This window comes from Dipodomys spectabilis, unplaced genomic scaffold (genome assembly GCF_019054845.1).
Source record: "Dipodomys spectabilis isolate Male_0828 unplaced genomic scaffold, ASM1905484v1 ptg000009l, whole genome shotgun sequence".
NCBI lineage: Eukaryota > Metazoa > Chordata > Mammalia > Rodentia > Heteromyidae > Dipodomys > Dipodomys spectabilis.
In genome coordinates, this window is record NW_024870686.1 from 4992628 (window position 1) to 5020532 (window position 27905).

At 36.8% G+C, this 27905-nt stretch overlaps 1 protein-coding gene across 5 annotated transcripts in view; it reads right to left on the reverse strand.

Moving 5' to 3' along the window:
• The window catches only part of Nrg1 (neuregulin 1), a 1054999-nt gene that overhangs the window by 111676 nt on the left and 915418 nt on the right, over window positions 1-27905 (reverse strand). For 2 of the 5 annotated variants that reach the window (XM_042701137.1, XM_042701133.1), the window contains exon 1: window positions 8368-9679. The exons of 2 other annotated variants lie outside the window; for them this stretch is intronic. In XM_042701137.1, the coding sequence (XP_042557071.1) occupies window positions 8368-9034 (667 nt within the window). In that variant the 5' untranslated portion in view covers window positions 9035-9679. Of the gene's footprint in view, window positions 1-8367; window positions 9680-27905 lie in introns of those variants that run through there. One more of the 5 variants, XM_042701134.1, reaches the window with a different exon arrangement.

A 27905-nucleotide genomic window follows, 5' to 3' on the forward strand; every position in this document is an offset into this window, starting at 1 on the left:
GCACCAAATCCATTATACCTGAAATAGTAACAATTAAGATAATCAAAGCACGAAAGTAAGAATTAAGATCATCAAGGCATATATTTTTAGTCCTACATGAAAGAATAATGGACACATTTATTATGCTCATTACTACACATTCCTAATAAGTGCCATGTTTTTTCAAAATTGCATCTCTATGTAAGGAAGGTCATTATACAAAATAAAATATTAAATACCCTCAAGTATGCATATCCAGAAAAACATTAACTATTTTCCCTTTTTGTAGGATTATGACCCCAGAGTCCAGTTAATAAGACTTCAGTTGAAGTTCACTGCAACAGAATGTCCAATACATTTAAAGAATAATTATTTCTACTCCTAACAGATTTTCTTCTCTTTTCTTTTTTTTAAATAAAACTCATATGGGGACTGTTTATATTTTGGCCTGCCACCTTAGGCCCACCAAGCTCTATCTTTTTACACATGTTTTAAATAATTTCATTGTATCTTATTTCATTCATTAATTATGAGACAATTTCCTTTTATTTAGCATGCTATGTGTATGATATACATGCATATCAGCTATAATATATTGTATATATTTAAATGTTTTTAACTAAACAATCCTTATGTTTGACTTAGCTCATGTAAAATTACTCTACATGAAATGATATCTTTGTCAAACATTGACAAATCCGATTTGGAATAATGAAAGAGCATAAAGTGGATATAATCATTATTCAAAGCAAGAATTCATGATCTTTCCAGCCAGATTATTTGAGCTACATCTCAACTGTAGTTTTCCCATACTCCAATCTCAATACTCTTGAGAACTACAATTTAGTCAACCCTCTTGTCTTTTTCTTTCTTACAAAAAACTTTGATCATTCTATCTATAAAGTCTTTGTGTACTGATTTTTAGCATTATCTAAAGAATAATAAGTGTGGCATTATGAGGTAAAATATCATTTTTTATTGTACTGAGGTTCAAGTAACTAGTACAGTTCTACATTATACTGAGACTAATGAAATTAATTTTTAAATAAGTTTTTATTGTGAAAATACTGTACAGAGGGTTTACAGTTACATGAGCAAGGTAATGAGTACATTATGTGTAAAGGTCCCTATGATTTGTTTCTAGAAACGCTGATATTCATACATATAGTCATTTATGAATTCCGACTGAAACAGAAAAGGACATTAATATTTCTCAGTCCTGTTCCAGTCACATACTTTTCTTCACACATTGTAACTTATTTTGTCCTCATCACTATTTCTGGAACATTCCATTGATTGCTACCCTCATTTGTTCTGATGTAAAAAGCAGTGCTGAAGTGATTTGCTCAAAGTCACACAACTTGTCAGTGGTGGATCCGGTTCTGGATCTCAACTTTCCTATGATAATTCTTCAACCCTAAGTCTCAAGTTTCATAAATTCCCTCAAGCCTTAAACATTTTCTTCTAACACTAACATACAATCACTGTCAAGATCAAAGATGGAAAACATTCAAGGTGAGAAAAGGAGTCAAAGGCAGGAGGAGGGCCAGGTGCTGGTAACTCACACCTGTAAACCTCACTACTCAGGAGGCTGACATATGAGGATCACGGTTCAAAGCCAGCCTAGGCAGGAAAGTCCCCATGAGACTCTTATCTTCAATTGACCACCAGAAAACCAGAAGTGGTGCTGTGGCTCAAGTGGTAGAGTTAGCCTTGAGCTGAAGAGCTGAGGCCCAGAGTTGGAGCCCCACAACCAACAAAAAAAAGTAGAAGGGAGAAATTGGTACTGGGTTTGTGTATATGATGTTTCAGGCCTAGAACTTGGTGCTTTTTAGCATCTCATTTAATCCTCCAACACCTCAAGGCATATTTATCAGATAGCAAAAAGGAAACAGGTTAAGTGGGTATGTCCTACTTGCTCTAGACTGTGAGCAAGGACAAGTAGGATTAAAATCAGAGTCTTCCCAGTTAGAAAGCAAATGAACTGAGAAAAGAGTGGTAAGGGACTGCTTGTGACTCCCTCACCAGTATCACTGCTTGAATATAATCCACCATAATAAGAAAGTAACTTCTTTCCACATAAATGACACAGTTTTAACTGGGATGATAAAAAACAAAAACAAAAAACAATTCTCCTGCATCCTAGTTACTGGGAGATGATGTCCACATGGCAGCCCAGATTAATCAAGACCACTGAGGTAGCGTCCTCTTTTCTGAAGAAGATAGCTACAATTGAGTAACAAAAACTTAACAAAATAGAATTTGAATAAATGAGAAAATTAAAAATAGTTTAGTTAAATAATATTTAGTATTTCAATCTAAGCTTCAAAGGGTTTTGAGAAGAGCAAGTTGGGCTAAGGAAAAGGGTCATTTAGGTTTAGTCTTTAGTACAGTCACCAAGTAACGATTGTGACCTTGGGCAAGTCACTTCACTTATCCAATCCTGTGTTTCGTTACTTCCAAGTGACTCAGGGATCTGCCTACAATTGTTTAACGTGTGCAATTCTATAATTATAAGACATCAATAATATTACTCAAAAACAACTTGTGAATGCTTACAGACCACACACACACACACAGAGTGTATCAAACTCATTGCAGTAAAGATGAAAATGAGGAGTAATTTCACTCATTTCTAGCCAATCAATCTTCATCTAAGTGATATAAATTGTATATCTTTATGAAGTTTAAGAAATAATGACTTCATGGCAGATTCTAGCCTTTCTTGGGCAGATAAACTAAAAAAAAAAATCTTAGAGATGGTCTGCAAGTCAAAACAACACAGAAAATAAGATTAAAAGGTAAAACAAAAAAACCTATCAGCTTTCTGAAACCTGAAAATAAAATTTCCACATGCTAGAAGAACTATGTATGTATTTTCTACATCAAAAGAAAAACCCTAACAGGTTAGAATGATATTTTCAAAACCAGCCCAATATTTTGATTAACTCATGCCACACTGATCAAAAATGAATCATTCAAGGTTACCTGGCTTGTTGGTAGCAGAAGTAGGACTAGTGTCGCTATACAATAAAGGCCATTTTCTAGATATTTTTCAGTATTTAGTTGATGAAAAAGTGATGAAGAATAGTAGTGGTAGTCAAAATGAAGGTACAGAGAAGAAATGCTCCCTGCTTCCAAAGGATATACATGTGTTTATGCATGTGTATGTATGTGTGAGTAGCAAAGAAATACAGTAATTGAATTATGCAACTAGATTTTTTTATCTTCCAGAACATAAACTCTATGACAGCAATAGTCCCTGTTGCCAGTCTGCAACAGTGGCTGACATATTGTAGGTATGTAATACACATGTAATACACATGTGCAGAATGAAGAGTAAGAGGCAACAAAAATACATTGACATAAAGCTTAAAAAATACCAGCATGTTACTGGTTTTCTAAAAAGTTCAATGGACTCAATGGGCAAAAGATGCATTACTGGTTCTCAGTAATAGATAGATAGATAGATAGATAGATAGATAGATAGATAGATAGATAGATAGATAGATAGATAGATAGAGTGAGTGAGTGAGTGAGTGAGAGAGTGAGAGAGAGAGAGGTGGACAGATAGATATGTATATATGTATTCTCCTTAAAAAACTTCTGTCAAATGTTAGAAGAAAAAGGAAAGGAGTCAAAACACAGATGTATGTTTTGAAATTTAAGGACTTCCTGAGAGTACATAAATGTCTTGGACACAAACATATAAAGGAATCAGCAGGGAAATCTGCAGCAGGCGCTCTCAGAGAAAGGAGAAGAGCCCCTCCTCCAAAAAAAAAAAAGAGAGAGGAGCAAAAGTTCACCTTTATTATATCAATAAAAACATGGTATTTTAATTTCTTTTGCTGGTTGGAGACAGTTTTAATAGGTGTTTATAATATGTGTAAATACCATTCAGTGTTAAAAGCAATACACGATGTAAAGTGTGAAGAAACAGGGGAAGATATTTTGGTGTTTTAAAATGCAACGAGATACTGATAGTATAATCACATTAATCAGAAAGATTGAAAATGTAACTGTCAAGCAAGATGAGTGTTCTTGGTATCACAAAGGAAAAAGGAAGGGAAATCAAAGTGAGATATGTAGGGATGAAGCAAGCCATAGAGCCATCTGCTGTGTACTAGGGAACAGCTCACCCTGGTCAACTCAAGCTGTTTCAACATGCTGAACAAAGGGGGGAAGAACCAATCAAAAGGAAAGTAACAAAGCAAAATACCCTTGCTGAAAATTTAATAAGAGCAAAACAGGAAGGAAGGAAAGAAGTTTAATTCTAGTGATGTGAATTGCACTTACTTGACCAATGGTCCCAGCAGGTACCAATGGTGCCACTTAAACCATTCAGATTAGTCTCCAGCTTTAATTCTTTAAAACAGGGAGGAGCTATCAAGAGGTATGGGGGGTGGGTTCTGAGTGGGTCTGTGGGTCTATGTATGTATGTATCTATGTGTCTGTCTATGTATGTATATATGTATGTGTGTGTGTGTGTTTACTGAAATTCTGCTAGACAGGAAATGGCTCTCGTTTTTTACTTCTTTATTTTCTACTATTTTGGATTTCATAAAATTTTCAGTTTAGTGAATTTCAGTGAAAGAATTTCATTCATTATTTCAATTATTCAGTCTAACTGGAGATTGTTCACTTTCATTCACTTTCTTCCTATTTGAATGTCTTAGGCTTTAAACAAGGTGGGGAGAAAGTTATTTGCAATTGCCATTCTAAAATACCTTCAAGTGCAGTCAAGAGGAAGGATCCACTGGCACCGAAATGGAAAGTACTTTGGAATCAAAGGAAAGAAATGTTTTGGTATATTCAGTCCATCCTGTGGGTCCTCTGCAGATGGTAGTGTTCTTATTGTCACTGTGGCAACAACTTTTTTTGCCATGCAACTTCAGAGAGAGTTAAGACAAAGCAAAACCAATTTGGCCTAAGATGAAAATATCAATATATTCTTGTGTCCAAGAGTCTGTTGTCAAGCTGGGCCTTCTATAACAGACAACGTTTTCCTTCAGATGGTACCATAAGATTCCTGGCTACAATCTAATTAATCAGTTTTTTCATAGTACTCTAAGCTTGAAATTTGCCAAACCTAGTCTCTCCAAACTCCTTACCTATATATGTAAAGGGTAGGAAAAAAAATTAAAACCAACGTAAAGAAAATAAATTAGTGGTTTAGGCTGTGGCTTTAGCTCACTGACAGAGCACTTGTCTAGCATGTGTGATGCCCTGGCTTCCATCTCTAATATCTTTCCAAATAAAATTTCTTTAAAAGGGAATAAATAAATCGTTCAATTATAACATGACTCAATGAAAACCAAAACTTCACTTAGCATCACAATTCAATCATCTTGATATTGGGGGGAAAAGCAATAAAGCATATAAAAACCAGAATAATAATTACATATATGCATATTTTCATTCCACTTTTGTATTAAATTTCTCAAGAACTATAAATATGCACATAATAATATGATGAACACATGAAATTAGATTATCCTATGAAAGGAATAATCATTTTTATGAACCTGACAAAAACACTGTTAAGTATAGGCAATTTCAAACATTCTGTTCTGCCTTGTATTGTAAAACAAAAAACACAGAGCTTATCATTTGACAATAGTTAGTGAGGAAGAAAGTATATTTCTAATACTTATAAAACAAAACCCTAATGGCAAGGAGGTTTGGTCTGGGGACAAATGCAGCAGACAAGATTACCATGTTGCTCCTCTATCCTCTCAGGCTCTAGCATAAAGAACAATCAATTAGCCTTCAACAGACTATGGCCTTGAAGGCTACAGCCCTAACCATGATATACAGAATAAACTGAGACAGAAAGAAAACTGGAAGGGAGCATAAAGTCCTGAGCCCACTGCAAAGTACACTTCAACCATGAGACTGTCACTTAAAAATATAAGCCATGACAGTTTAGCTCACATCAAAAACAGGGACAAGGAAAAGAAAGTCCTACTTCTTTCTGTCACTGAACAATGCTTGCTTAGATGAAAAGAAAAGAATATAAAAAGAATAGACTACAAAATCTCTAAGCTTTTTTCCTCTGTCTTTTCCATTATTTAATAGTTACAATCTTTTAACAACAAAAATAACTGTTAATAAGCCTCTTGCTATTCCCTTCCCATCATAAATACAATTGTTTTACACATTTTCATTATATTTTGAGCTACTAGTCCAAAAAATGAACAGTGTGTTACACAGGATGCTACTACTGTACCTCTAACTTTTCAGGAGCAAAGCACTTCCCGACTGCTTATCTCCAATGCACGGGAAAATGCTGCAGCTTTGTTGCTGGCCAGAACTGGGCACTGAGATGCTTTTAGGCAGCAGTAAATCTTTTCCACTTATTACTAATGCCACAAAATCAATTCCTGGCTTGAAAAAAAGTGGGGGGAAAAGAAAAGAAAAGAATAAAAGACATCTATTTGGAATGCATAGTCTTATTAAAACCCTTAGTAGAAGAATTTCCTTTAAAAAAAATACTTAGAATTTCACTACTACTTTTAATTTTTTTAGCAAAATGTGCTACATGTTTCTTTGTTTGCTTGACTTGATCAGATTAAGAAAATTATAGCATGTAGCTACAATTTTTTTAAGAGCCATCTTTCTTTACTGACTAATTCAAACTACCAAGACACATTTTAATTAAAGGTAAGTGTAAACTGGTAAAGACAAAGAAGTAGTCTTGTCTTCATTGGTGCACTCTGTTTCTCTGTATCTGCAGGGTATGCACTTGCTTTTTATAGCCTATCATTTCATCTGGGTATTAGTTCCCGGTCACTTTGCCAGGTGGGAAGAGGCAGCGAATGCAGTTTGCCTGTCAGACCTTAATGATGCATCAGGGATTTGATAAAGATACAAACCAGTGTCTGCATAAAGACCGTTTTCCTAATTGCAACTGCAAAAACAAACCTCTTTTTAAAATCTGTGTACTGAAACTGGTGTGTGTGTGTGTGTGTGTGTGTGTGTGTGTGTGTGTGTGTGTGTGTGTGTGTGTGTGTGTGTGTGTGTGTGTGTATGCAAAGATCTTGAAACCCAAACGTAAGTTTTTTTTGTATTGTTTTATACTGAGCTACCACATACTGAACATAAATGTCTACAGGATGTCATCTTTATTCTTTATCATGGTCTAGAAGGAAACTGAAGGGGTATTTCATTACAGTTTCCCCACCTCCAACTGTTTTAACTCTAAGATTTTACATACAGTATTAAGAATCTGATTATCTTGTCTTTTACTTTTTTCTACTAAGTCAATACTCATCAGTGGTAAGGAGCACCAGAAGACAGTGAAAATAAAAATCAACTACAAACAAGTTAAGAAAGAGCCATAAAAACTCCTTGTTAGAATTCTACACTGACACTTGGAACAATCTGACGAGTCATGGTTTCATTCCTGTCAACTTTCCAATCTAAAACAATTGCATTGACTCAGTGCACAGGGCAATTCAGAGTTCTGTGTTGTTTTAAGAGCTTGGAGTCTCTTCATTCACGGGCTATTAAACTGGGCTTCGGCTACCTGACTGGCTAAAGTGACACATCTTAAAACCAATGCAGTACCTTCCTAATGGATCTCGTACTTTTTAAATGACTGGCAAAGAAGCTATTTAAACATATGATTACAGAAGACCAACTAATTTGGGAAAACCCCTTTGTGCAGAATTGTAGAATGTTTTAAACAAAATAAATTGCCCCTAATCAGTGCTCAGTGCTCAACAGTATAACAGGAGAAGGACAGCAAGAGTCACAAGCTAAGGAAAGGAAAGGTCACTCACTGTAAATGTCTCAGAACCTGCTGTAATTATAGGGAGGCATGAAAAAAAAAACAAAGATGGGGAGAAATGATAAAGAAACAGGAAGAAAAGATGGAGAAAGATGATGTCAACTTGGGGCTTCTGGGAGATACAGATGAACCAAAATGCAACCCAAAGTCTCTAGTGAGAAAAAGAAAGAAATTATACTCAATGGCATAGAAAAGTAGCATTTTTGCTAATTTATTTTAAAGAGTTTTTTTCTCATGTTAAAGATAAACAGATGCACTGAAATTCAAGGATGACTTGCACTGAAATTCAAGGATGACTTGCAGGCTGAAGTTTGGGATCCTCCACCCCACATTTAACAAGCTGTTTTAAAGGAGCTGCTGTTAAAAGACTGATTCATACTAGGAGTTCACATGATTTCTTTTTTCTTTTTTTTTTAACTTGTCTCTTCAATGACACCCTAAGCATCTCGGTCATGTGATCTGCTCAAACAAAACCATGCAATTAAAGCACAAGAAGGAAAGCAGCAGCTTAACACCCTAGAGAATACCTTTGGGGAGCTCAAGCCCACCCTTTCATTCACTCAATGTCATCATCATCTCTCTCTCTCTCTACTTACAAAGTTTAGGAGCAGTTTGGAGATTAGTTTCTGTTGTTTGTGGCTGAGTTGCTGACTTGGGTGTTCTCACCTCAGGGTTCCGAGTGGCTGAAGGGAAGAAAGGTGAAGTAGAAGGCCGGAAAGAAAAGGCAAAAATGCGATGCTTGAGGGTTGGTGCTGCTGCAGATTCAGAGGATACAGCAGTATTGTCAACTTGCAGTGTAACTTGAACCTCAGTTTCAGATTGAACCCTAGAGACAGGTGAAGTGTACGTCTCAGATGATACCCACACCGCTGAGGAAGCAGTTGGATCCCGAGCAGTCACAGGGTCCTGGCCTAACCCTCCAGGGTCAAGGTGAGTAGGAGAGTCATACTCAAATATCTTGTCCACAAACACCCACTTGAGGCCAGCAATGCAGAGGCAGAGGCTGACGAGGCAAGCCAGAATGGGGACAATGCAGATCTTCTCTGAGTTGAGGCAACCTCTCAGGCGCTCCGCTTCCAGGCACACACAGCAGGGCCCAGCCAGGCCCACGAGTCCAGAGCTTCTCCCATCTTCTGTCTGGGTCTCTGGCATGTCTTCAGCTGCCGGAAGCCCATCAAGAGATGGGTCTTCACTTAGCTGAATGGAGGGACTGGAGGACCTCTGGCCATCTACCTCAGACATGTCTGGGGAATAAATCTCCATCGGCTCACCTCCAGAAGGTCTGGCCTCTCTGGCAGTCCATTACCATGCAGAGCTCCCCCCAACCAAATGATACAGCATCTTACAGGGGGAAATCGATAAGTCCGCCAAGTCCAAGGCCATTATCAAAAAAGCAAGAGGAGTCCAGGAGGAAGAAGAAGAGAGAAAGAAAGAAAGAAAAACAGAAAAGAAAAGCAAGAGAAAGCTTCGAGCAACTACAAAATCAAAGTAGATCGTAATAATTCTTTAGTTGTTCTTTCTGGGCCACTTTTTTTTTTTCCAGTTCTTTTAAATGCTGCTCCAAACCATCCCGGTTGGTTAAGAAGACAAGCAGGGTGGGAGCTAAACTAGAATCGGAGCGGATGGCTGGTTAATTAAGTAAACCAGTAGCCCAAGCTGAAGGGCATGTTGCTCACCTCAAGCATCTGAAGCTGGTGTCTGCTGAGATGAAGAAAACAACTGTCATGCAGAAGAAGTAAAAGCAAAAGCAGGACCAGCGGCGGCGGCGGCGGCGGGAGCAGCGGCGGAGGCAGGAGAGGCAGCAGAGACAGTAGCAACAGCATCCTGTTGTGTGATAGCGCTGGCTGAAAGAGGCTGAATCATTACAGAGCAGCAGGTGCCTGTCCTCCGAGCATCTCTGCAAACAGTACCAGCACCCAGGGAGGGATCTGAGCGCAGCGTGCGGCCGGGAGGGGCGGTAACTCCCTTCCCCGCCCAGCCTCCACCCCCACCCCCAACCACTCCTCTTTGTCCTTTCGGAGCCTCAGTCACTTTCTTCCTTCGCAGTCTTCCTTCTTCGCAGTCTCTTTCTCCTGCTTCCCCATCTCCATCCCAAACACATCCCCCCGCCCCCGTCCCGACTCTTTTTCTCTCTCTTCTCCTTCCTCTCCCAGCCCCCACCCTCTCTGTCCCCACTCTAAGCTGCTGTCTGGTCTGAGTGAAATCCTTTAGTGTGCACCCAGCAACACAGGACTGCCAGGGACTTCCTATTTTATCCAATTAGAAGGAATAAAGGCCATCAAATCAAAGAGAAGCAGGCAGGCACCAGTGAAGCTGGGTCCCCATGGCCCCCACCCCCCTTTTCTTCGACAATAAGCCACCCCAGTCCCCCCCACCCTACCTCCCGACTCCCCCACCTTGCTAGCTTTCAGTCTTGCTGGCTCTCTCTTTCCTTCACCCACTGTGGGGGTCAGAAAAAGCTCAGCGATCGATGGCAATCTAACAAAACTGTGATGGGGGGTGGGGGTGGAGGGCTGTAGGTGGGATCTTCTGGGTTGGACCTGAGGCTTGGCAAAGTCTGATATCTGATTCCTCCCTAGAGAGGTAAGCCTTTCAACAGCAATTTCTTCCTCCCTAGCTAGCCCTCTAATAAGTTTTGTTCACCGACAGGACTGTTATTAGTTGATTTGCAACCAACAGTTAGAACACTGTTTTCCAACCATGGACAGCTCTGTCTCTAGCCCCTTCTGTGGTGAGTGTGTAAGATTCTGTTGGAAGAAGGAAATAGTGGGGCAGGGAAGAGACACCCGCACATTCCTGACCTTTCAAGGTCTAACTCCCTTGTCCCACCTTGAACACACCAGACCAATGTCAAGGTGTCAGGATCTGTGTAAATAACAGAGTTGTGTGAAGGGAGCAAAAAAGAAACTACACTTTTTAAGTTAGCTTTTCATTGTGACTCCACACTGCAGAGGTTTGAATTCTCTGGACACGGTAATGTGTGCCACATGCCCTCAGCTAAAAAATCGCACTGCATGTATTAAGAAGAGTTTTCTATGAGAGTGTGCTTTGGGGTTAGGTTTCAGTAGCTTTACCATACAGACAGTCTCCAGGCTGATTTTTTTTTCTTTAAAAAAAAAAAAACAGCAGTCTTTAAAGGACTAGAAGAATCTCGCTGTTCTAAAAGAGGTCATGGACTCCTGGGAAGTGTCTGTCGCGTGGCAGAGTGTACTCTGTGTATCTGAACCTTTAATCCACACTTCACTGTGATTAGACACCCAAATGGTTTCTGAGGAACCATTCTGTTCACCGATGTCAATAGGAGTCTTAAAAACTCTCTGTAAATCTATACTACAGATCCATCCTAAGGAGTCCCAGAGTAGTAAAATTTAGAGCCCAAGTCTAGAGAAAATCTGCTTTAAGCATGTGATATTTTGTACAGCACAATCTCCACTGCTTTGAAATATATTTAAGCTTTAAGTGGTAGGAGGTAAGCATATCATCATTTCCTTCCAGATGAAATTACTCCATAATTATAAATTATTTAATGGATATTAACATCTTAAACTATGTTTTCAGTACTACCACTATCAACAACAAAAGCAAAGGGCCATTTTGCATAATTATAACCATGACAATGACAAACTTATGGGTAAAATGGATTACCTTTTTAAAGTTCACCTATATATAACCCACAAGTATATACCAGTAACCAGTATTTTTAAATAATTTGTATGCTTATTTCCTAGCTTCATCTATTCGATTTCAAAGCAATGAGAGCTCTCTTAACAAAGATTCTAGTGATGGACATGAAATTTTACAGGGTAGGAAATTTACTAAAGCACTGAATATTTCTTAAAACCTTCATTACCAATATAATTGAAATATCTTAAAGTGATATAACAGGTAAGTGGTTATGATCAATTACAGTGAGTTACAATTTTTTCCAAGATCTCTCAGTTTAAACATCCTGCATTGAATTTTTAGTTCTGCCCCAATATATTATATCCAAATCTAATTACACTGACATTTCATCCATGGCCGAGTTCATCTAGATATCAGACCAAAATGGGACTCAAGTGGCCCCACATCAGATAGGAAAAAATGCCACAAACAATAACTAGTTTTGAAAAGGGGTAGTTAACTGTACCAGTAGCAATTACTTCATGTAATATCAAATATACACAGCGACAAAAATAAGTTACTAGACACCACACTAGTTGTCATACTAAAATCTCTCAATATGTACGAAGAAGAAAAATATATTATTATTTGAAGGCTAGGACAACAGAATCCTACCAGCTGACACAGCTACTCTTTGCCCTAGAACACACATATCAGACACTGGGCTATGTATGTTTCCTCCCTGGAAATGTATTCCATGAATTTCTACAAAATTGCTTTCTGCACTAAATTGGCAGATGGATGTAATTGGGGGAAAGGAGTAGGAAAGGGCTGGGGAATAAAAAGAATGCTCCATTAGTTCTGCCCTGGGGACTAAGAGTCAGAAGTTGACTTTATCCCTTCATCAAATCCTCTGTAGCAATAAAAGCATAAGGAAAGGTAGTGTACACAGGGTTGAAGGTCAGGATTTCCTTGGGATGAAAAACACACCTTTACAGAAAGGCATGCATGACTAGGAAGAGCGGTAAGAACATATCCTTTTTAATCTTGTAAGTAATACCTTAACAAAATCCAGCAACACTGGAACACCTACATTTCTGTGCCCTCTTAGAAGCCTAAGACATTTACTAACTATCTTACTACCTTTTAAATGCCCACATTCCCACTTGGTTTGTAACAATAAATGCTCCATTTATTGAGTTCTACCAATACACAAAGCACTCTGCTAATAAATTCATTGCACACATTGTTTCTTTTTTTGTGTGTTTTCAATATATCTTTATGAGACTCATCTCCTCCATCTCTCTTACACATCCACAGTCTTTTCTCAAATCAACATCAACATGCTTTGTTGTTCCTTTTTCACACGTATAAAAAAACTACCTATTTTGAACATGTTTGCCCACCTTTGCCCTCTGTTTGTCCTTCTTACTTCCATTAAAACGCACAGCTATGATAGTGGCTGTTTTGCATTCCTATCTCTCATTTTAATTAAACTGCATGACAATAGTATTTAAGAGATTTCAGCACAAAATTTTACGAAGTTTTACATATTGAGTAATTTTAATCATATTGATGGCCTCACTCTCTCTTAGCCCATCTAGCCTATTCCTCCATATTCAACAGATTTCGGTGAGTTTCCTTTTGTCACCAGTGCCATTCACAGATGCCAAATAACATTTATTTATCCTTGCCCGGTCCTACTTATCCCCTCAAAAATTCCCCAGTATACAGACATATTCTATAAATGTATGTATATATGATCCTGTATGTGTTTATATATGTTTATCTTTTAGATTGGGCATTTACATATTACAGCACACATGATTTCTAATCTTCACCAATCCTGTATAGTCCATATGACCTTGGAAATGAAGACATATAGGCTTAGGCAACTTGTTGTAGACTAAATCATTAAATGATACAGCCAAGATATGAAACAGGCCTAACTCATGCCATTTTTTTTGGGAAATTAAAATTTTTTAAAAGCTTTGTTTTAGTCAAAAGATTACGTCTGCAAGGCAGATCTAAGGCATGTGATCTGACTCAGTGTGCTTCACACGTCTAGATAGTGCTCTACCATTTCAACCATGCCCTCACTCATATATTTTTACATAACAGTTCAATGGAGAAAACAGGAAAACCACAAAACAATAAAAATGGGATTATTAGCCTATAGTTAACTTAGGGCACCCAGTTTCCAAATTAACTCCAAATTTTGTAATTCTTGTTTTTGCTATAATTCTGCCTATGATTCTGAGCAGGGGAGTTATAAGGACTAAATATAATCCATCCAAATTAGTAGCTATTTATAGTTTAAATCAAATCAGCTATTCTAGGGTTCTTCTTGGGGTCTATTTCAATTATTTTTGTGAAGTAAATGGCCCTATAATAGCTTAAAGCAACAACCACTTTTATTGGGTCTTCCTAGGCTTTAGACCTACAGGGCTATAAGGCAGAGTAGGCCTTCTGCACCATTTCATGCCAGCTGGGGTTGCAATCAGCTGGAAGGGCAATCGGGCTGAAATATTTAAGATGATTCACACATATGGCCAGCAGATGAAGCCAGATGTCAGGTGCAAGTTCAACAGGGGTGTCAAATGGTACGCAAACATGTGGCCTCTCTGTGTGGTTTGAGTTCTCATAGCAAGGGGGCTGGTTCTAAGAAGAAGCATCTATCTCCAGAGATCAGAAATAGAAGCTGCTAGTCCTATCTGGCCATGGTTCTATTGCACCCTACTAGCTAAATAGTCACAGAGTCAGTCCAGATTCAGGACAGAAGTGATAAGACTTGATCAAGAAAATGACAAATTGTTTGCTGTCATAATTAACTTACCACTGCAGGTAAGGAAGTAAATGTTAGTAAGTCACTTTGGATGAAGAGGAGACACAATAATACAGAATGGCTCTGGCAGAACCAAGTCAAATACACTATTTCTGATCCACTTTTTTAATATTGTAGCATTCTTCTAATCTAGCTTTAGTGAAAAGTGTATCTCACATTGTCAAATAAAAATACTTAAATTTCTCTGTCACCTCAGCTCAAGCCAGGCTGCTTACTGCTGCATTTCTTTCAGTTATTTTATCATCAGAAGACATAACATAGATCCAACCAACAAATATGGATTAAAAAGTGTTCATTTGCAAAAAAAAAAAAATGTTCATTTGCTTTTGACTGTATTACTCCAACTTCTCACATCTTTTACTTTTATATCTGTATTTTGTTATCTGAAAAAGTTTATACTTTCTCCTAAATGTTATAGCTGAGAAGAGGAGAATTCACTTCTTAATATATAAGATAGACTGAAGATAGTAGTTATTTCATTTTTGGTTATATCTATGTATACATTGTAAATAATGTATTTATTTGCTAGGGAAATACAAGATCATGATTTTTCAACAGAAAGTTCCTGGGTCTAAATGAAACTTTAAAAACTTGTAACACTAGCAGAATATAAAGTACTGACATATCTCTTAGATGTTGCCTCACATCCAAAAACATCTTCTTAGGCTCCATTGGAGCCCTTCATAATTTTCCACACCACAGATTTCTTAACTGTTCCATTTATTGAGCATACTTTCACAGTTATATGTCCCTATTTAATTACATTATATATACAGGACTAAAAAATGCCATTTCTTATCATACAAAGACTGCCAGTATCTACTTGTCTCAAGCCTAGAACTATAAAATGTATACTTTTTTAATTAATTTATTTTTTGATGTTAAAATTAACTACCTTATTAAGTCTCCTTATTGAATTATATTAGACATTCATTCCATAAGGTATGAAGTCATTTAATCTTATTTTCTGTGATACAGAAATATTAAAATATAGTTGCAAAGATTATAGAGCACATGAGTAAAACTTCTATTTCCTAAGTAACTAATTTTTTCATTAAGCTACTTAGGTGATTATAGAATATGTCTTGAAGATGTAGGTGTTCCCTCATATTCTTCAATGTACATATGTAAAAATGGAACTCTGTAACTTGAGGGATTGGGAGAGATGGGGGACAATGCTGGAAACAGTGACAATGATCAAGATGAATTACACTCATACATTACTATGTTGAGAAGCCCCTTTGTACAACTACTTGAAGATAATTTTAAAAAATTTAAAGTACATAAATATCCATCTATCCATCTAAAATATTCTGTGGCTGGATAAGGTGGTGTACACTTTTAATCCCAGCATTTGAAAGGTTGGATTAAGAGGACAGTAAATTTGAGGGCAGCCTGTATTACATATCAAGACTTTATCGACAAACAAGCAAACACACATCCTTGTGTACTCTCTATTATTTACCTTCAAACTATATAAAGCCCAGTTCAGATACCACCTTATCAAATTTTCTGATTGTTTCATAATATATCTGACATGAATTTAACCTATCCTAATGAAACTCAGTTATTCCAACCATGGTTACTTAATTCTCATCCAACACAGATTCTTTCAGTGAAGGAAAGATTTGGAATAAAGCAATTAATTTTTATTTATTTTTTTCTCCAACAAAACAGTTCTCTGAGGACAAAGAAAATCCATGGGCTATTTGATTATTTATGATGTTAAAAGGGTAAAGTGAAAGTCATTTCACCTACCTTCTTTCCAGTTTGGGGGGGAAACTCAAGACTCCACCCTTTATTCTTACTTAAAATGTTGGCAGACAAGATCATTTTACTTAATTTTGAGAATTAGTTTGCGAGATGCTGTAACAAATGCTTGATATTGATTGTGCTTCTGTGGTCTCATTTTGTAACATGATGATCAATTTTCTCTGGCATATCTTGTTCTGGGTATGAGTTTATAACTTTTGCAATTAAGAATACAGTAAATGAGCTCAAATATAGATGATAATTTTATGTTGGAATATATTTTAATATATGACAGTTATAATAGATTTCTTTCAATTTTACAATGCACTTACTTAGATAGAAGCTATTAAATTTTTATTCCCAAAGAATATTTATACACAAATACACTTTATTTCATTTGTTTATAAAGATTTTTTAATTTTTCCTTTTTAAAAACAGATGTGTAATTGTGCATATTTATAGAATACAATGTGATCATTCAAAACATATATAATGCATAATTACTATCTTGGGATATTTAGCCATTGTATTATTGCCCTGAAAGAGCCCATTTCTAATTTCATTAGTCGCTTTCTTTTGAAATTATACTGAACATGCTTTGGAACTCGATGGGGGGTGGGGTTGCCAAATTGTGATAAATGTCACTGTTGAGTTTGTTTAAAATGGTTTATGACATAAATTTCAACTCAATAAAAAAAATATACTGGGCACTCATCCTGTTTTAAGCTTCTCCAACACTTATTTTTAAAAGGTAATCATGTTCTATGTGAGTAGTTTTACTAGCAGGATGCAGTAAAGTAATAAGACTTCATAATTTGACAGTTGCCCTTTCTCCTATAAAGAAACCAACAGATACACAGATGTAGCTCAATGGTAGAGCACTTGCCTAGTTTGTGTGAGGCCCTGGGTTTGATGCTCAGCACTGCAAAAGACAAAGACAAAGAACAAGAAAAAGAGAAGAAAAGGAAAAGGAAAGACAGGGTGTTTTACCATTGACAATTTATGCTACCTTGCCAGGGACCTCAAAAAGTACAATAAAGTTATTATGAATTGATAGATCATTGATAGTCTCAATTCAAACCAAGTTTATGAAAAAAAAAAAAAAAAAAGATCTATTCTGTCCTATTTAAGAATCTTTGCTGTTCTGTACCATCCGGTTCTCCTATTTAGAATATACTAAATATATGAGCAAAGGATGAGGGGGAGATGGCAGATATTGTGTATTACTGTTTTTCCTTTATAGCATGCTTTGAAAAACAAAAATCATGTGTATGAATTCTCTCACACTAGAACTCTATAAGGACAAGCCATGATCTTTGTTTCCACTGGTCTATTCCCAGTATCTCACATAGACCTAGTACAAACAACCCATTCCATGGGTCTGAATGAATGCATCAATATGAAAAACTTCAGGATATAGGCATGCCAAACAGTATAAGCAAATGCAGGAAAATGTTAAATGATGCAGTGTGTGCGCATGTGTACATGTGCGCATGTACGTGTGAGAGAGAAAGACAGAGAAAGAATTCTGATGTGCGAGATATGGCTGGATGACCTTGCATAATATTTACTGGAGCAAATATGTTGGCTTAGTCACCTTCAACAGAAATCTTTGATTGGTTTCTTTAATATTCACCATTACAGTTAAGTTCAGGACACAGAGTAGCATTAGCCAATAGATATTTTCTGTCTCTCTTTCCCTCAAGTCTTATAGCAAGTATAACAAGAATACAAGAGGTAAGGCTTTTAACATATGGACAATTTTACTTTGTAAAGAGAATAACAGATGTATTATCTGTTTTATCAGTCAAAGAAATTTTGGTCAAAAATAAATAGGTCTCTAATAACCAACATCAGCTTAATATAAGTTCAATGTGTTCTCAAAGATGAATGTAACTCAACTTGAGTTATGCTTTGCACTAATTTATTGTCAATGGACTCTAAATTGAACCCTCAACCAGCCTAGAAATGTGAATTGTAGATAGCATAACACAGCAGTTATTGTAAATGCTCAGAAATATGTGTTAACTTGATTTTAAAAACTTTTGCTTCAAATGGAAGCTGAGTGTGAGATTACACACATTTGGAGGTAGTTATGCGTTATTCTAGGAGTCACTCAAAAGATCCTTACACTTCCTGGAAACCCATCTGTGCAATAAGCCCTTGTAACGGACCTAATATAAAGGAAACTTGGGGAAAGGAATTACCTGAAGTGTTTTACTTTTAAACATAGCCCAAATTTCTAAATCTGAAAAGACATTGGCCAAAAGAAACATCTAACAGTGTAATAGTTTCCTTAAAGTAGACACAGTTCTTTCTCCTTATTGCACCACAGTACAGAGAGGAGAGGGATAAAAATACATGCAGTTTCCAGAACTGATTTTTGCATTCCCAGTGAGTCACTTAACTGGCAGCATCATTGTAAGGCCACAGCCTTATGATGCTCAGAGAAACTGAAACATCCCATTTAAAACGAAATGCTACCTTCACATTTTTCTGCTATTTCTCAGCCTAGGAGGTGGGAACTTTCCCTACATTATTACAGTTTTTTATGACTTTATAAAAATATTATTTGAAAGTCAGACAATAAGGATATGTTCTGATTTGACCTCTAACTCAAAACTTCGTGTTAAAAAAAACACAAGATTTTGCTAGCATCAGAACTGAATGATTTCTTTCTGTTTTGGAAATTATTTGGAGTAAAAGGATTTGGGTTCAACACAAAGTCCAACTGTAACCTCAACAACTTAAATTGTTGGAGCTTATCTGGGTTTACCTTTTGTCTAATAATCGAAAAAGAAATCCCAAGGGGTTTAACAAAAACAAAAATATAAAAGGTAACATAGGAATTAATTTCAAGATCAGGACTAGAATTCAAGTCTTATGGGCAGGTCTTCTCACTTAAACTCATTTCTACCAAGGACAGCTCTTTAGTTATTTACTATCAAGGTTGACAAAACCACTTGCTTAGACAGTTTAGATTTGTCTGTCACTGCTGTGTAGGTGATTGCCCCAGAAGTAACTCAGTTTGACCCTTCTACAAGGACTGTTCTACTTGAAAGATCACTCCATTTAATGCTCTCTAGCCCATCTGTGGTCACAGCACTACTTAATGGTCCTCTTTCAGAAAGATACTCAGAGACAAATCTTTATAGTGGGACTCAGTCTTTGAATAGTCATCAAATTAAGGGAAGTAACCTATACTTGGCTACTTCCCTTCCCTTTAACAACCCTCCTTCCACCCCTCCACTTCCACCTCCCCACTCCCCTCCACCTTTTCTACTGCTCTGATTTTAAGGAATAATTGACTTTTAAAATGAACTTCAAAATTATGCCAAGGACAAAGGATTCATGGAATTTGGACCATTTTCTACTGCAATGAAGAATCTTTCTGTGACAAATGGTTAACTGCTATAGAAAATTAAGAGCTTTTTCTGTATCCCTGTCCCCAACACCACTTATTTATTGCAAAAGGCTGTTTCCTTAATGCTAGCACTAGGAAATTAGAGCTTCTGTGAACAAAATGGATAGGAGAACATGAAGTTCACATGACTGGCAAATCCAGAAGGCTCTGGTGATACTAGGTTTCATTCCACAAAGACAAATCAAATCATTGCATTGCTTGAAACATTCCTAACCTGAACATACCTTTACTAGTGATCAGCTGGTCAATGACAACTATGGGTCAGAGTTTCCGAGGTGAACTTCTCCCTTGCTCTATTCCCCTCCCTATTATGCAAACATATTTTATGAACTATTGAATATGCATGATGCAGTACAAAGCCCCTTTAAAAGCATCCGTAGTTAACTAAATCACACCACTGACAGCAAGAGGCATGCAGAGCAATTTAACCTAGCAGGAAAAGCACTTCTTTTACCTATCACTGCAGTGCAGAGAGTTCTGACCATATGTTTCTTTTCCATCTCCACATACCTCCGGTAAGAAAGGAAAAGCTAAGCGTAAGTGGCTCGAAATGCTTTTAGACAGGTTTCTGAAATGACACATAAATCTTTCCAAGTATTTATCAAAATCTTCCCTGCAGCTTTGGCATGACTCTGTCACTGGAAGCCAGACAAATAGCCTGTCTTCAGGTGACATCTGCTTAACTGCAGGCTAAATGCCTAGACTTAGCACATTTTCTTCTGTGCCCTTCAAAAGGTCTACTACTGTTTAATGACAGATACTCAAGTATCTAAAAGGTGAACTCTCCAGCATTTTTCCCCAATTTACCTTCAAGAAAATTCATAGGAAAAAGGTTTTGGGTGAGAGATAGGAGGGTCAATCAAAAGTTATTTTACTCTTTTACAAGGTAAGTGATAATAATTAAGCAGTTTTCCATGGGACTGAAGCATCTGGAGATGCAAAGAATAGCAGAGAGCTGGGTGCTGGTACCTGCAATCCTAGCTACTCAGGAGGCTGAGATCTGAAGATCGCAGTTCAAAGCCAGCCCAGGCAGGAAAGTCTGGGAGACTCTTATCTGCAATAAACTACTCAGAAAAAGCCAGAAGTGGTGCTGTGGCTCAAGTGATAGAGCGCTAGCTGTGAGCACAGAGAGGCTCAGGCCAAGTGCCCAGGCCTTGAGTTCAAGCCCCAGGGCTGGCAAAAAAAAAAATACAGAGAGATCACTGATTTCAGTCGTGGGGCCTGAACTCTGGGCCTGGTCACTGTCCCTCAGCTCTTCATCTCAAGGCTAGCGCTCTACCACTTGAGCCACAGCGCCACTTCTGGCTTTTTTCTTTTTGCTTATGTGGTGCTGAGGAATCGAACCCAGGGCCTCAGGCATGCAAGGCAAGCGCTCTACCACTGAGCCACCTTCCCAGCCCCAATCACTGATTATTTTTAAGTGCCTTGAGTAGGTTGAACATTTTTAGTCATTTCATATACAGAATTAGGCATGCTCCTTGAGAGGAGATTTTTACAATAACTTCTGGCTGCAGAGGAAAAAAAAATGTGTTGGATTGGTACAAAAATAATTACTGTCAGAAAATCAGAGCTAAACTCTTGAGTTGTGCACTTCAAAATGAAATGGCATTCCTGTAATTCAGCCAACATATAACAACTAAACAGGAAATTTGCTGCTCAGCATTTTCAACTATCTTCTTTTTATAAGTTGCCAGGTTAAAAAAAAAAAAAAGAAAAAGAAAACCTCAGGATGACCTGTTTTTCAAAAGCAGTAAATTTAAATATTTAAAGCCAACCTATTAGATATAACAAAACAGATACCACATGGTGGCTAAGTCCTTAGGTAAGTACTATAGTAACTTACTTTGCTATCCATTCAGCTACCCATCCCCAAAACATTCAGTAGTTAGTGATGAGGGAGGTATTGTTCTGAAGTTTGTAAATTTCATAGGAAGAATTAAAAGAAAATTTCATTCTAATTTCGGTTCCTGAAATAGAGATTTTTTTCATATATATAACTATATTTATATAATCATATATATATATATATATGTATATATATATATATATATATATAAACAGGCTGCAAAGTAAGTAATATTATCCTATTTTATAGATACATAGAACACGAGACCATCTCTGACTGCCCAGCTAGAAAAAGAACTTCAGAGGTGACATTATTTTTCCTACTTCATAGTGATTTTGGAGTTATTTAATGGAAAAATACTTTCCTAGAAAATCACTAATTGCATAAAGATTTTAAAGGTAATTTTCTTTATTGAACTCTATGGTAAAATTTCTCTTTGGACCTACATAAAACTTTAGTCATGAGAGGAAAGAGCAAGAGAAGGGAAATATGACAGTAAGAATGTACCTGCTCACATACACATTAGTTTTCACCTTGGAGGGATTTACTTCTCATACCAAGGCAGCGTAAGAATTTACTATACAACGCTAGGCTATCCATTTAATTATGCTGTGTAATTGGAGTCTGACCATGGTGAAATCAGTCCATTTAAATGATGCTATCAGTAAGTATATGAATCAAAGAAATTTGCATATTAAATCATACGACATACTCTATTGTCTGCATCTGAGTTTTCCTAGTTTCCTAGTTTTTCTTCCAGGAAGATGCTGTCCCTGCTGCCTTTGTATTTCCTTCTCCCCCTCTCTCTTTCTCTCTCTTGTCACTCAGACTCAGGTCAGCTGGAAGCCAGGGCAAAGAAAAATTCATGGGACAGAATTTCAGCCACTGCAAAATGTCCTTCCCTGATAAATACATCTCAGAATTCACAAAGAAATGGTTAGAATGAAGTAGTTATCATTTTTATAGAAAAACCAAATCTCTCCTGTCTCCCCCCCTCTTTCTGTCTCTTTGCATGTGCCTAATATGAATCAAGTCTTATATAAAACCAAGAGGAAAAAAAGATGGGGTTGAGAAAACAGAAACTGCCAGGTTCCTTGTTCCAGGATGTTTACATTTTAATAGAAAACCTAGTTTTCTTATGGGCAAAATCTTCAGAAATGAGAGTCCACAGATTAGTAGAGAGTTACCATAGATTCTATTTGTGTGGCATCATACAGCAATGTTTCAAATGAACTCCTCATGAAGCATTGTTTATTATACATGTATACCTAAATATTTGAGATTTTCTTCCACTAAGGATCAATTATAAATAAAAATGTCTCCTTCTAATAGTGTTTTGTTTTGGCTAGAAATAGATGGATGCAAAGATTCAATTCCAAAGACAAGACTTTTGCCTAGTCAAAAGACCTTTGGAGGCAATGGAGGATTAATGGCCAAATAACATATCTATCCATGCATCTCCATTCTCAGACACTTTCAAAACCAAAATCCCACCAACACAGACTTGATTATAGTAGTAATTTGATGATAAATTGGTGTCTTAAAGAGTTGTTGACTAGGGCTGGGAAGTTGGCTCAGTGGTAGAGCACTTGCCTTGCATGCTCGAGGCCCTGGGTTCGATTCCTCAGCACCACATAAGCAAAAAGAAAAAAAAGCCGGAAGTGGCGCTGTGGCTCAAGTGGTAGAGTGCTAGCCTTGAGCTGAAGAGCTGAGGGACAGTGCCTAGGCCCAGATTCAGGCCCCATGACCGGACCCAAAAAAAAAAAAAAAAGAGTTGTTGACTATTTTGGAGGCTGGATTAAAATGCAAAAATAACGCATTAATATATTTTTATTATTTTTTAAATTTAAATTTTATTGTAAAGGATGTACAATATTTTATTATTATCTATTTTGTAAACTGAAATATTATGGAGATTTCCTAATTTCATAGAAATTTTTATCTGTGTGTATGTGGTTTATGTGTGTGTTAGTACGAGGGCTTGAATTCAGGGCCTTGCATTTTTGCTTGGCTTTTCTGCTCAGGGAAGAAGCTTTAATTAAGCCACACCTCCACTTCTGGCTTTTTGCTAGTGAACTGGAGATAAGATTCTCTTAGATTTTTCTGCCCTGGCTAGCTTTGTCTCTCAGTCCTTAGATCTCAGCCTTCTACATTGCTAGAGTACATGCATGAACCACTGGCACCAACTTGAAGTTTGAAATTTCAGCATATTAAAAAAATATAGTCAAAAATCAAAAAGAAGTTTGCATGATATTCATATAGTTAAATATCTGATGATATGATTTGAAGGTTGGTTGCTTATAGCAACTAAATCAATAAGAAAATCTGACATGATTCCAAGAAAAAGTATTAGAGATTTTGATTAAGTATTGGTTCTAATGAGGTAGATAGCACAACAAAATCACTGGCATATCAAAGGCTAAAAATGACCAAAAGAAGCTCTGCTGTCAGAGTCACATCTCAACATCTGAACTGCTTAGAGATGAGCCTGAGGGTAATAAAAGAAATCAATAAAGAAACAGGATATATATTATTTATCTAGTGAGAAACATGATTTTTTTCTTCTTCCAACTAATGAGAACATACATGGCTAACATACATGGCTCTACAGCAACAAGTTTGTCATAAAAGCATGCAAATCAATTTGAAGTCTCATCTGTAATCTTAATGCATGTACTCTCATTGTATGACATGTTCAATGGCGGATGTCTAATGAAGGAAAGGATCTACACTGTATTGAGGTGGAAGTTTTTATCTCATTCTGTTTTTAGAGATGTATTTCCAAATGGCATTAAGATGATTTTTATGAAATCTATTTTCTCTTCTACTCAAAAGTAACACGTTAATTTTTAATGACATAAGTTTACAAACATTTGAAGTTAGAAATATAACAAGGCACTAGTGTATCAAGACTGCAATCTTAGCCACTTGGGGGGGCTGAAATCTGTCGGATTATCGTTCAAATACAGCCACAGCAGAAAAGTCCTCAAGACTCTAAAACAAGCAGTAAAAAGCTTCCCTGGGAGTGTGGTTCAAGTGACAGAGTGCCACCCCAGCAAGTAAGCTGAGCAGGCACCAGGACCTGAGTCCAAATCCTAATCCAAACCCTTTCTTCCCCATCCCCCAAAAAAACAGCACATGGTATTCACTTTGCTATTATCTTATTAACACAGTACTTTTTCTCTAGCATTACAAATCCAATGATTTGCTAGGCTACTGAGTGCCTTGTCATATTAGATATCACCTGCAACCAATATCTCATCATTATTATTAAGAATCACCATACAGTTTATTCAGCAAAATTAGTTTTACATATCCTGTTTATATCTAAATACCAAAGGCATTCTATTAGGATTAACACAGTGATTAATGAATACATCATAGAGTCAGTTTCTAATCAGTGCCTCCAGTTGCCTAAAACTACTTCCACTATGGTTCATCTCTCAACTCTATTACCTTGACTAACAAGAAATGCCTACTAAAGTCTAAGGGTCTGTGTAGTTATAGGAAAGTAGATTCATTATTTATAAGGATGTAGAGGCTAGAAAGTTCGGCTCTGCAGCTTACCCTAGCAGTAGTAGGCTTGAAGCTATTGGCAATAGGAGCTTTGCCAGTGCATTAGAAGATGAGATAAAAGGGATCTCTGCCAAATAAAATAGCTAAATAATAACAAATGTTAAAGAAGATGAGCCTTGAGGGTTGGAGGAGTCCTGAGATCACTGTTGTAACACTATGTAAGAGATCACCAAGCTTCTGCAGTCAGTGCAGAAAGGAAAGCTGCAATCCCAATGTGTCTTACCATTTTTGGGTGCTTCCTTTTTAATTATGACCATATATCCTTTTTTAATGTTAGTGAAGTATCTGTTCATAAAGGATAAATGATAACTGGTATAAAGGGAGATAATGATCAGTGGGAAATTTTCCAGTCAGGAATAGTGAAGTGTGGCTTTGGATGGGCCATCCTACTTAGAAATCCATATTATGATATTAGTGATCCCCTAAAAAATGTTATTATTTCCCATTGATTTCCAAGAAGAAGAAATTCAACCACAAAGAAAGCTGCAATTTCTTATCCTTCATATGTTCAAACTGATATATTGCTACAGACAAGACACTTGCCATGGCTTTAAGTCAACTTGAGATAATGCCATTCAGCTTTCATTTTTAGTATAATCATTGTCAGTCACTTGGAATTTACACCACAACACAAGAGTCTGCATGCTTTAAATGTTAACTGCCAGGGCATGAATGTCATTTTCTCTGGGGGAAAAATAACCACAGAACTCTAAAAACTGACAAAAATAAGTCGACCTAAATACATTAAAAAAGAAAACTAACTGTCAGGGTTGTTGAAAGAAAATAACCTTCCATATGAATCTGAAATTGAAATGAAAAGTTCTGATTGTATTCTGCATCTCAAAACTGTTCTGAAAGTACTCATGCAAACCAATGTGAAGTAGGAGAGACTATGCATCTTGTATTTATTCTGTTCTTTGGATAACCTATACATCTTAGATACTTAATGTGCACACTTTTCATCTACCACATACAATGCGCAATTGTTCCCCTTTCCCGAATGCATGTGTGTACGGTGGAAGAAGAAAGAGGGAACAATTCAGGGTATGTTTTCTAAATACCAAGAAAAGATGATTTGGTGCCAAAATGTTCTAGCCTGAAAAACTTTTATGGCATTAAATGTGTGCATATATTTTTATGTCTTGCTTCGAAATGTTGACTCCGAGTTAATCTGGTCCAAGTAATCTCATGAGGGAAAAACAGACCAAAAGCAGCTGCAATAACTATATGCCTTTTGGGTTAGTGTGATAGAGGGCACAGGAGGCCCTCTGAGGGCTTCTCTTGCACTCTCCATCTTTACTTCTACTTTCCACCTGAAGACTCAGAAAGGCCAAGGGTGGACCTGCTCATGATTCCACCTTGAACACCATGGTAAAGTAGACCTCGGCCAGTCTCCTCCAGTAAATGGATTAACATATATTTTCAGATAAACATATTTTACACATGGTATATGCTTATTAAAAGGTACCATTGTTTCAATGTTTCACTCATTTTAATGACAACATCCACCTGATCGACATGATTGTGGCAACTGCCTTATTCTCAAACAGGTGACTCTTCAGCACCACAAAGGAGAACAGCGACCAGTTAATACATTTTCATATAATCTGTAATAATTCCATCAAGGAAGACACATTCTTACAAATCACCCTGAAATTAAGCATTCACCATAAAATGATAACACTTTGCAGAGGAAAATTAAGAAATAAATGTAAAAAAAATAGGCATGCACAGTGGATGAATGCTTCCCCAAATGTTACAAGTTCTGTAAGTTTTATTGCGGCCAATGTCATTTTGATCGAAAACTATTTTTAAATGTAGATTAAGGTATGTTTTTAAATTATATATAGAAAATCTAAGAGAAAAGGACAATTGAGCTAAAAATTAGATACCCAGTTCACTAATTCACTCTTCAGTATTTAATATACATTGGGAACTGACATGATGAAAAGTCACTAAGCAAATAAGCAAATAAGCAAAAATCCTATACCATCCTCAGTCTTTATGTGAGAGCCAATGTACACATGAGTACAAACAATCAGTACTTTAGTATAACAGTTACAAGACTGAATGAAAACGTTTGCTTTCATTCTTTAATTAAATAACAAATACATTATGGAGCATCATTTTAATAAAATATACCCAGACTGACCATGAGTGACTCATATTTGTAATCCTAGCGACTCTGGAGATGAAGATCTTAGGATCATCCAATTGGTTATCACCAATTAACCATTCAAAAACCAGAAGTGGAGCTGTGGCTCAAGTAGTAAAGAGGCGGCCTTGAGAAAATGAGCTTAGAAACAGTGTTCAGGCCTGAGTCCAAGCCCCAGGACTAGCCAAAGACAAATATACTGAATATACTATATACTAATATATATATATATATATATATAGAGAGAGAGAGAGAGAGAGAGAGAGAGAGAGAGAGAGAGAGCATATATAGTATATATATATATATGGGGTATATATATACATACTATATATAGCATATATATACACATATATGTGAACATATACATATAATTCTTTTTTCTAGATATTTGTACACCAAGCTCAGAACTTCCAGTAAAAGGATGGGGTTAAGACATTTTAAAAATAATTGAAATGAAGACTCCATGAAGAGTCTCTCTCCATCAGAAGGTGTTATTGAACTTATTCCTCACTACAGTCTTTACTCAAAAGATCACAGTCAGCTCCTCAAAATTTTAAAGTGTAAGTAAAAAGTTTTATGATACCTTCTACTTCTGCTTGCACACATGCAGTGCATATTGTGCTTTTTTATTCATATTTTCCTGTACTGTTAAAGAAATTGAATATTCTACTAAATCTCTATGTGCTCCTGAGTCATCTAAGGCCCTTCTCAAGCTTATCAGCTTTTACACACAGCCACATTTGCACAGACAAGGCGACTCACCCTGGTAGGTAATCTATTCATCCTCAAACATACCCAGGGACTCTATATGTTTTTTTTTTCCCCTCACATACAGCTTGAGGAAAGTTAAACAAAGAGACATTTATGCTTTGGAGCATTAGGGAGGTGAAATTCAGATGATATTATATATACAGCATAGAAAAAGAAATCTAC